General features: G+C 37.7%; 1 protein-coding gene across 6 annotated transcripts in view; it reads right to left on the reverse strand.

The window, feature by feature from the left end:
* Nucleotides 1-2,845: 2,845 nt before the first annotated feature.
* The window catches only part of AHI1 (Abelson helper integration site 1), a 101,063-nt gene continuing 92,032 nt past the window's right edge, over nucleotides 2,846-11,876 (reverse strand). For 5 of the 6 annotated variants that reach the window (XM_054821169.1, XM_054821172.1, XM_054821173.1 and 2 more), the window contains exons 24-25: nucleotides 7,221-7,300; nucleotides 2,846-4,042 (exon numbers count right to left, since the gene is read on the reverse strand). In XM_054821169.1, coding sequence (XP_054677144.1) covers nucleotides 3,808-4,042; nucleotides 7,221-7,300 — 315 coding nt within the window. In that variant the 3' untranslated portion in view covers nucleotides 2,846-3,807. The remainder of the gene's footprint in view (nucleotides 4,043-7,220; nucleotides 7,301-11,876) is intronic. The other variant, XM_054821176.1, reaches the window with a different exon arrangement.

Here is an 11,876-nt window from a genome sequence, read left to right on the forward strand (position 1 = left end):
AATTTCTAATTGCCACATTCTTGCAAGTCTCCCCCAGAGAAGCAGTTTTCTTCTCAAGTTGCTTATTTCCCTCTCTCAGACCTCCTCTCGTTTCTATTCCTTACGTGCAGCAGTTTTGTTCCAAATGTGCATATTTTATACTCCAAGCAATAAAAGTCCTTGAACTAACACAGTATGTTTTCACAAGTGCAGGTGTACATCCATAAATTAATTTGTCCAAAGCATTCTGGATAGTCATTGGACAGAATGCAAAGGGAAAGACCCCAGAGTACAAACTTGTACATGAATCTTTCGAGCCTCCCTCCACTACTCAGAAAATACTTCTATCCCCTCCCAATTTCCATATCCATAAAACAGGTTGCACTGCATACATACTAATTTCATATGTGCTAGAAAAGGATCATTAAAAACCCCCACCACTCTTTGTGTTTACCAAACAAGTGTTTTTGCTTTAGTCTGTTCCCGCCTTAAATGAAGTATTTCCTATTCACCTTAGTAATTAGAGCAGAAGGATGTAGTGAATGAAGTGCCTCATTATCAAGTTTGTAGCCACGGTCCCCGCAGAATGGCTACCATGTCGGCTATTTTTCATAGCTGTCTGCTTTTGCTTGTAATGGGCCATTGTTAACCCTAAATGATCCTGACATTCAATTCTCCGTCAGACAATCGGGTCCAGCCGGCAGATTTAGTTCACTAGTCAACAGAGACTTTCAGTTGTCATGTTCCTCTGTGTTCTCATTAGCCCTTGTTAGAGTGTGATCCATCCCCTACTGCCTTCTGAATTAAGTGATGCTACAAATACACTTATTGTGTTTTATGATGTCTGTTCCTCAAATTATTTTAAGGAAAAAAAAAATGAATGCAATCTAACGGCTATGGGGAAACACGGGAAAAATGTGCCATCCCTTCTATTTTGTTAATTTATGCATTGATCTCAATGTCTCTGCCATATCATAAAAATGTAATGGGAACTGTACGTTGTAACCACACACACAAAACCTAAAACCACCAGAACAATGACAGACCTACTATGCCTTTGTCACCAGGCAGTTGTAAATATCTAATATTCACCCTTTTTAAACAGGGTTTTACCTGCTTTGTTCCAGCAATGAACTTGTATCACCCTCTAAAAACTCTTCAAATAGACTTTTATAACTCTTGTATTTTAATTTATGCCTCAGGGAGTAATTTTGGAGGGCACTTATGTTTTAGGATACTTAATGCAGTTCTTCAACTAAAAAAAAAAAAAAGGAGGAAAATTTTCAGTAGGCCATCTGAATCCTTCTGGAATTCTTTTCTTCTGCTGAAATTTAAGTCCTTTAAATACTTGGGACAATTTTCAGGAAATGTACGCAATTTTAAAGTGATTTTAAAAAATACGTAGGTTGCATTAATGCAGAAACAATAAGCTTTATGTAAAATTTAAAAACTTATTCTTTTAAACCATTACCCCAATCCAAACGGCTTAAGAGTTTTATCCTTTCTTGTAAGTTTACAATCCAACAGCAATGTCTGAAGAATAAAGAATCTACTAACGCTGAAGAGAAAAGCAGTTTTTCTTAAAATGAATGCATCTGCCATATTTCTGAACTAAGGGTAAAAAGTCTTTGCCACGTTAATAATTTGTTAAGACATTTTAGTCTGAAGGTTCTAATTTTAATACTGAAGGGTCACTTAAACAAAATAGTCTAATTTCAGATCTCTTTTTTCATCTTCTGTTAAATGAATGCAGAAAACTCTAGTATCACAGTGGCATGGTATAAAGCAATAGGAGTCTCTAACCAACCACGCGGTAGAAAGGAAAAAAAAATTATAAAACCAACCCAAACGCTACTGCAATTACAAGAAAACATTATGAAAAGTTTATTTTCAACTCCCTGCGTTTTCATGTTTGGCTCTTATCTGATTCCTTCTGCTTAATTGTGATTTGGAACTGTGCCTTGGAAGACACTGCTGCTGCCTCTCCTCTCAATTTGGAAAGTGTGGCAAAGCAGCTCTATTCAGCTTCAGAGCAGTGAACATAATTGGAGCCCTAGTTCGCAAGCATGAAAGGAGGTGCTGTGCCTTTGATTAGAACTACCATCTCTCTGTGGTGTTTATCTGAAGTGTTATTTCTGCCTTCCCTGTCCACAATACCAAATTAACATTTTACAATGCTTTCCAATGAGCTCCCAGATCTTGGCTACTGCTCAGCTCTCCCTGACGTGGAGCCTGATGTCATGCTCTGCCCTTATTTTAAACGTTATCCAGGATCTTGTAAGAAATGTAGGATGTTGAGATTTTTCCCTTTTATAAAATCTTTCAATCCCACATGTCACACAGAGTGATGGGCTGGAATATATTGCAAAGCAGAGAGATAAGAGGCTAGGAGCCTCACTAGAATTAGACAGTCCCAGGCCGAAGATAATTTTACACCACCTCTGACTGGGGAAAGAGATGTTAATAAGTTTCCAGGACACATACGCAAGTCCCATTTAGGGGAGAACTCCATACATATGCTCTAGGCAAAGCAAAGCTAGGACTGTTAGCAAAGAACAATTACCAGTGGATCAAAAAAAAGAGTATTTACTGCCATGCTTTACTCAAACGAAACAAGTTTACAGATTTTTCTGGCTTTAAAACATGTGCAGGGAAGATATTACAATATATAGCAACTAGTCCTCCGCATCTGGGTGCATTTCACACATCAGTGCCCAACACTGTTATTCTCACTTCTTTTTTTAATGGAATCAAGTGCCCTGTCTACTAAATAAGGGCTTTCTAATTTTATGTTATTTATTGCTTCAGAGGGGGAGGAGGAAGAATTTCCTAGCAGAGTAAAAATAAACTGGACATATACCAACGCTAACTGATAGAAAGTGTTTCGTTTAATATAAACCATAAATTATTTAGCTCTGTAGATAATTAGTGAAGTCATTAGTAAAAGTTCACAACATAATACTCAAGTAAAAAAGTAGATTAATGACACTTACAAGTGAATAAGGACTACAAGTAAAACAAACAGCACAGTTGGATATGAAATATTTCATTCAGACAAAAGAAAGTATATTTGGCAAGACTGCTGCCAAAGCAGCCAGGAACCCTGACAAAACTGCAATGCATCTTTATTATGTGCAGAAAATCTCATCTGAAAAATATAACTGCCTGGAATGTGCAACACTTGTTTACACTGGTAAGCATGAGTAGTCCCACTGAAGACAGTGTAGTTGCATAGGTAGTTACTCAACAACTTGCTTCAGAGCTGCAAAAAATGCAGTCCAAGTGCATATCTGATGTCAGGAAAATATTTTTAAAACACATGTTTTCAGGTACACTGTAATGTCAGCGTTCCTTTGGAATTTTACCATTCTGAACACTCCGCTATTTTACTTACAACACATTTTAAAATGCTAATTTAGTAACTTATGTAGTGGTTGGGCTTGCTTTGCTCTAGATCACACTTTTTCACTTCATTCTCTGCTCCCAATGGATTGATCTACAGTCTGTAGAAATGCCTATGTTACAACGTAATCAGATATTAAATTGGTTTACATTGTATCTGTCAGTGGGGTTCTCATGAGTTATGAAAGACAGTTTCAGATTTTACCAGTCCAGTGAGAAGCTGAACATTCAAGTTCTGTTGATTTCAAGAAACCCAGGGCAAAAGTCTTCTAAAGTGGGCTTACACCATTGCTAAGTCACAACTGGTGCCATTTTGCATATTTGAGTATTTTAATTTCTTTGTTGTTAATCCTAGAAGGGAGATCGTCGTTGCAGCCTTCAGTGCGTATACTGAATTGCACACCAGTACTTGGAATTAAAGTATAACTATACATCATAGCATTCAGGCTCGAAGGCAGTATTTGTCCTTCCATTTGTGCTTAAGTTTGAGCCTCTCACTGCTGCCTTCTTCTTCTTCTTCTTCAATTCCACCCCACAGGCTGCAGGTTCATTTTCAACACCATTAGCTGTAACCGATGATACGGGAGTATCAAGACCCATTAAGTTGTGCCGATTTTCTCTCTCGTTCCTCTGTATCCTTTTCTTCTTTTTCTTTGCACCTCTAGAGGAAGGTGGATATAAAAAGAGTAAAAGAAACACAAAGTTAGCCAAATTTAGAGCTTTTTCCACCCACAGCTGATGCATTAGAGCAATCGTCTGCCTGTGCCCCTTGAATACAATGCTGAAACAGGGACAAAAACTACCGTTCTGCAGCAGAAAAAAGGCAGAAAAACCATGAAGACAAAGTACGAGACCATTCCACTAGTCTACTTTTTAACATATCATAGCATTGCTTTGAAAAGAACTGCTTGTGATCTTAAAAATCAGCTAGTCTTGATCAATAGTCAACAGATGTAATTAAAAAATACAAATTACCAGTCTCCTCCTCTCATAAAAGCCATTGCACTTTTTTTTTCTTTCCTAAGCTCAAATACCACAATACTTGCAATTAAAGAGTGATTCCTGGTTTATTTATTCAACAAGACAGGCAAAGTGCCTAAGATTAGTTTTTGCATTTTAATTTACCTGAACTATGACAGATTTACAGAATCAGAAATCACTTTAATGTCTATTTATGCTTATCAGACTTTATACAGTGCCAAAAGCATCAGTCAAGCTCCGGTATCTTTCCCAGGTAGTACCTTTAACAAGGGAATTCAACTGGTCTTGCAGATGGTACCAGGGATTTGGCAGATGTTACACCACTTCTACCGTGAATTCCCAACTCTTGGAAGAAGCTGTAACTTTATTTAGCTATAAATATGTAGTAATACTTTGATTGTAACCTTTCAAGAGTAGGTACTGTCTTTGTTCAAAATTTGTAATGTGCATAGCACAAAGAGGTTTGTGACCAGATCTCTTATGTTGAATGCTGCTGAAACACATGAGTGAATGAATCAAGACTAAGGAATGTAATGAGATGTGTGCAGTTTCCCCAAAAAGGGTGCTGCAAGAGCATTACTGTTGGTGATACTGTCCTAATGTAATCATATTTTATAGATGAAAATGTTTACACATCAGCCTTTCTAATGGACTGAAGACTATCTGCCTATAGTTAGTACATTTTTATAGTTAGTTACATTTTTTTTTTAAGTTAAATTGTGTATTCATGAATACATGAACTGCTGCAGCTCTCATACTGGAACATCCTGAAGGAAAAGGTTCTGGAGTTTAAGACCCTCTGTGTTAGGATTCCTGGAACAATTTGAGAAGTACTGCTGCATGAGGAAACCAGGGTACAAAATCATAATTAATCAGTAACATAAGTACCAATCTACCAAACTCAGTGTTCATCTGGGTCTGATGCATAATCACTTGTAAATTTATGCAGAGAGCACTACCTAGTGTAGCTCAACAAAACTGTTCAATGGGAATATATCTAAGGAGAAAATGTCTGTACTGACAAGCAGTACCTAATCATTAATATTTGAAGGCTGAGGCTACCATGCAGATTTTCACTATAAAAGCTACTCAAATTTTGAGAAGTAGTTTTCACCTTTTTATTATTTGAACATCAGATGTGATGATGTATTAGATTTTCGAGATACTTAGATAAAAACCTTAGTTCACTTAGCATCTATTGTGTGGACATTTCTCTGTTTCTTCTAGAGTCTGCAGAAGATAGGTTAACTGCTTGGCTAAGATAAAAATCTACTACCATCTTGGATAAAATTTGTTTTCCTATTGCAAAACAGTATTTTCCATCCAGAAATTCTGAAAGATAAACTTGTCTCAAGGGCTTGCCATTCATTTTCTTTTACAGCAGGTATTGTGGCCGTAATGAATACTGTTCTAATAGGCAAAAGGGCAAACATTCATTTGGGGGCTCAAAGAAAGGTATAGTGAGTTGTGCAGGTGCTGACAGTTTCACTTCTCCATAGTGAAAGTGCGTACTTGGCAATCACGTCTCACTTGATTCTTATGAACCTTATTTACTGCATAATTGCTATTATATACTAGCATGTGACATGGATATTAAGTGTATTTTCACAGAAAACAGGAAGGTAATAGAATGTTTTAGGTGGAGCGACTATTTAAGTACAGATTGGACTAGATCTCAAGTCATGTTGATGTTCCTTTTAGATTCTACAATAGAAAACTTTTCCAGCGAAGGTCACAACTCTTGCATGAGTGTAATTTTTTTAAGGATATTTCAAGACACATCACTGTAGTGAATGAGAAAACTATAGTCCTCTCACTGCCCCTGCAGGTCATGGTTTCAGGTACAAAGAAGTGAGAGTTTTCATGAAAAATATGCAGTCATGTTTCTGAGATGTTTTACTATCTAATCTGTACTATACAGATAGCTATATAGATAGCCTATAAAGAGAAACATGGAACAGTCTTTCAAACTAGTAGCATCAGAAATGCCAGAAGATCCTTCTCTCTTCTAGCTCTCAAAATAAGGCAAGAACTTGTAGTCTTTCCCCAAAAAACCTTGGTACATGCAGTCACTGCTATAATTACAAAGACAAGTGAATCATTTCATTATGTACTAGTTCATGGGAGAGCTTGCAAAGTACATACTTTCAGATTCAAGCTTTAATCAGGAATAGACATCACTCAGATTTGCATTCTTATCTTAAAACATGCAGTGAAAACTGCCCTCTTCACGTCAGACAAAACACAAGCACTGGGGAAAAATGCAGCAAAAATGTAGTAAAGCCTACAATGGCCTGTCCGTGGAAGAAAAATACAGCACTGTGTAGTACTGACATGTCTACATTCCTCCCTTTCAAATTAGTTCTCCCCTGACAAGGTATAGTATCCAACGTTACCTCATGGCATCTTTCACTGATGATCAGGTATAAATGGCCCAGTACCCTGAAAGCTTGCAAATGAGGCTCTGCAAGACTGCTCTTTGCCCAGACGGGATAGCAATGACATGAAGCATGACTTCAGACTGGCATCTCCATGATGGAGCAATACAGCCTAATACACAGCTAAGGCATGCCACAGGGCAATCCCATATCCCTGAGTTTTGATTCTCATGTACGTTACAGTCCTTGCTCTTTTCAGGAGAGAGAGCATGTGTATGTGCATGAGTGTGCGTGTGTACATATACACAAACTGTTATTTCCTTCTTGTTTCAGGTGTGAAGCAATTTTTGAACTATTATCCTAAAGCTAACTTTTTCTTTTGCTCGCTAAAACAAAATAACCCTTTCAACATTTCTCACAGTTTTCTAACAGCAGTTGTAGAAATAACACTGCACATTGTTTTAAGTATTTCTTGCTTACTGTGTTGCAGGTGAGTCTCCATCTGTGTCACGCTCCAAACTAACTTTTAGGTCCCCTGACTTACTGATGACTGGTGACATCTGTAAAAGAAAAAAAAAAATAAATAAAAAGAAGCAAAAAGCAGGAAGATAAAAAGAAGACAGACAATGGGGCCAACACATGTACATAGAAAACCCACCAGCTTCCTGAATAAGGAGAGAATATACCTTGTTTGAAAAAGAATGTCTATCAGCCATAAAATGTTAACTCCTATGTGGTTACAAACAAGGAAACAGTACCCTGCTTTAAAAAAAGAAAAAAACAAACCAACAAAAACTACTTGCAAATAAAAGACAGTTTTCTGGTATAGGTAGAAACAAGAGGTTATGAATCTACTTGAAGTAAGCTTAAAATACACATGATCTGTAATGAATTACGTTATTTCTGCTACTGCATTAGTAAAGACAGAATGCTAAAAAGCCATCTTATTGCACAGTTTGAACAAGAGAAACCTGTCTATTTTTTAATCCTGCAAGTTCCAGTCTCAAGCAGTTCAAATCACTCCAGGTTACTTTGTAAGTCAGGGCTAAAACCAACCAACCAAACCTGGAAGAGTTTAAATAAAATCTCAAATTTCCAATGGAATTAGTGTGTGTCTCTGCAACTTGCTCCCTGTATAAACAAACCTCTTCTAACTCTAACAGGTGTCATACTGCAAGAATTCCCGTAAGGAAATGTGAGTGCCTTTCCTGAGTTTACTGTTTTCAGGGACAGATTATTCTTTCTACTTTCTTCCAGGCTGTTCACAAATATCTGGTAACTACCCATGTAGTTTCATTTTCACAAAGGGCAAAAGCCAACACAACTGATAGGCCTTATGTCTCACCCAAAATTTGCTCATCTGGAGCCAGGCATACACTACACATCCAGTGAGGAACTTCAGGCCTCCAGAGCACCACAACCAAGGCGAAAAGCTGCGGCAAGCAGCACAGCACACTGTAGGTTCAGACCTAGTATCACAACGCTGTCCCTGAAAAACTGTTGTGCACCTCTACTTCAGGTTGACAGGACAGCTATGTTCTGTAAGTGCCTGTTCGGTATGGCATGCATGAAAGAAAAACAGAAGTCATATCCAGACAGGCATTGTGAGAGGGTACTGGTTCCTATGAAGGCCCTGGAAAGCTGGAGAAAAAGTCTCTCTCGGGATACTGGAACCCTATGCCAGAGAAGGGAGGGAGAGATTAGATTTGGCACTTTCCAAAAATCAAGATTTTTTTCAGGGAGTAAAGGAGAAGACTGGGCTTGAAACTAAATCAATCCTCAAAACTTGGCCCCCATTTATGATTTTTTTAAGACTGTTGATTTTTGTATTCATAGCCAGCCTAAAGCAAAACCTACTACATTGTTTCTGAATTTCTCACATAGCCTTAGTTTTAAAAAGATCAGCCCATCCAGTTCTGCCAAGCACAGAGGTACTCATGTGCTTGTAAATAAGATGTTAACGTTCTGCTATCAGCCTGAATTGCTCCAGGAAACAGCCAGTTACCCACGACACTACTGTCTCTAAAACCCCCATTAAAAACGAGCAGTATTAGGAAGGGAGTATCATTCAGCAGCGCTGGAGTGCCTAACAACACCACGGCATCTAAAAAAGTAACCACAAAGTCAACAAGAGCTTTCTGGAAGCAAGAGAGAAGAAAAACATTACAGTTCCTGACCCTTAGGTCTGCCAACTATTCATTTCATTTTGCGTGACCTCACAGGCAAGGTGTGCCATGGTCCCTCTGTATTTAACTTAGAGAGAAAATAGAGGGTTGCTTCACAGCAGTTCTTTTTATCACTTAAGCATTAGTTTCAGTATTTTAAAATGCAATGAAAATACTTTGGTTTCAGACACTGAATTAATCCATCACAGATTTCTAAGCCCTAATGAATAAAACTTAACATTTCCCTGTCAACTACTATTGTCCAATTTTAATTTGGGGTAAAGTGAGACATAGATGAAAATCATCTTGGTACACACAAATGAAGACTACATTGGAACCAGAACTCGTATCCCCCAAACCTCAGTTTTAGACCTTGAACAGTTTAATTACCTTCTTAAACTCTAAATGGAATTAATTAAAAAAATATCTACTCAATGCTAGCAGTTGAACAAAATTTGAACTTTTTTGTCTTGGTCCTGCTCCCTGGTATTTTATTAGTTTAATATTATTTTTCTGCTGACTTAGAAGAAAGCTCCCATTGACTTATTGAATTCATATAAGCACACTGCCCATATCAACCATGTTCAAACATTAGTCATTAGTCTGCTGAAATAACACAGATTGTTGGATTAGTTTAGACAAAAGCCAGCCTATTAGAACATAATAATGTAGCATTGGCAGGGCTAGGAAGAAAAATCTTCTACTTCATGCACCAAGTCCTTGTTAATACAGTAACAAACCTGAGACTAAGTCAATGGTAAAAGTAAACACAAAAGAAGGAAACATAATGCCACTGATATGAATATACAAGGGAGTTCTGTAAATTGAATGATTCTAAGTAATTAATACTTCCTTCAGCATTCATAATCTTGTTGTTCCTTGTAATACACAATCATGAGCTTGCAATCAAAACAAAATTGTTTTCTGAAAATCCTATGTGAATGATGTTGAACTAGGGTTTTTTACCTTCCTTTCTGAGTAAATAGAACATCTACATTGTATTAATACTATAATCAATTATGGACCTTTCCAAAGCATAGTCTGGTAGAATTCCTTTAAGTGCCACTAAGAAGACTGACTTCTCTTATAAAAAACAGACTAAATTTTTTCATATGTACAGATATCAAAACACAGAAAATTATCCTTGGTTTACAGGTAGATGATTAAAGTATCCACTCAATTAAGCTGCTTAACTGAAGGTTTTAATGATCTGTTTTAAAAACCTTGTATAGTGCCATTAATTGTGTTCAATTTTGTTTTCATATTCTAATTCTCCACTCTTTCAAAGTCGGTATCAACTGTAGAAGCTTAGATTTTCAGAAGTTTCTTTTGCTTTGTTTACTATCATAAAAATCAAAATTGTAATAAAATATATACTTTCCTTTTCTAGACGACTTGCTTTATAGCTAATTTGGCCTCAATTTTTTTATAATATTGTCACAGTGCTGCCACATAACAAGCAACCAAGGCAAAACAATTAAAGGCTAAATACGCAAAAGCATTTCAGTTCCTGATCCCTGCTGTAGAAGCCACAGCAGTAAGTCAAGCGCTAAACCATCCCTGTGCAACTCATGGAAACAATCATATGTATCAGAACACTATTCATAGCAAAACCTGAAGCAGAGGACATCTAAAGGAAACACCGGGGACAAAGCCTCATCCCAAGTCTCCATCTTTGGCAGTGCTTTCCTCTAGGCTGTGCAGAGCTGTCTCCAAGACTGATGGTCTGCAGAGGTATTCTGACAGACTAAGAGGCAGATGGACAGAATGGAGTGGTGCAGGCAGTCTGTTTAGGTGACTCGAGCCATGCAAAGTAAATGCACTTGCTCTATAGCTACTCTGCACAGGGGAATTCTCTCATAGAAGATGTTTCTACAGAACTTGATCTAATTATTCATTGGATTACAGACAGCAAGAATGAACATGACTCTGTCTTTTCAAACTAGTCTTTAGGACATTAAACTCAGTATTAAGTTTGTACTGTTTTCTATTACACAGTCCATGGATAAAAAAATTATAGCAATGTACCTAACTCCCCAGAACCACATTGATGCCTCCTGACAAAACTGTTCTAACAAGTCAAGTTTGGGAGAAATGCTGTGACACCACGCTCATCGTTTTCTTTCCTGCTATTCTGTACCCCTCCACACATTTCCCTGTTAAATGAATAACTAGCAGGCAGCTTTGCTAGTGGAGTTACATGGATTTCTTTTTCGCACTGTAGTGTTTTTGAAGAACAAGCTTATTCAGATTCACCATTTGGTAACCCTTATATCTAACAGTATTGACTTAGTTGCGCGTTGTCTCGTCGAACTGGGGCTCTGTATATGACAGAGACATTGGCATGAATTTCTCTCTTTCCCCAGAAAAAACAGCTAAACCACTGAAGTGTTTAGGACTAAGCCAACACCCAGTAGCTTCTCTATCCGTGAATGCTAGAGCCACAAGCAGAGAGGACTTTGCCTTGTCTAGTCTTTGAAACTGCAAAATCCTGGGCTTGTTCAGGGCTAGGAGAGACCAGCAGGAAACCTTATGGGTGAAAACTGTAGTCACGGCTCAACACTGACAAATACTGCATCTCAGAAACCAAATCAACTAGATGACCATTTGAGGGACAACAAAAGAAAGAGGAGGAAGAATGGAGACAAGATATTTCAGACTGAAGCACTATGGTTTAGAACAGCTGTTTTCAGTCTTGAAGTCTTGGCCTCTGGGAATTTATCTGTGGTTACAGTTTTACATTAAAATTTGCATAAAAATAGTTCAATCCTGTTCAGAAAGAGGTTATGAGGACCCAAGGAGAAAACAGTGGGGAAGAGAGAAGTTAGCTATCAGGAGCAAGCTATCTTAATAATATAAATGCCCCTCAATAGTATTTTTGATTCTGCTTGACCAGTTCAGTGGCTAAGCCTGATTCTTCCTATCTTTAAACAGACCCAGTCACTTACAGCAAATGATTATGGATGTGATT

Source organism: Grus americana, chromosome 3 (genome assembly GCF_028858705.1).
Source record: "Grus americana isolate bGruAme1 chromosome 3, bGruAme1.mat, whole genome shotgun sequence".
Classification (NCBI taxonomy): domain Eukaryota; kingdom Metazoa; phylum Chordata; class Aves; order Gruiformes; family Gruidae; genus Grus; species Grus americana.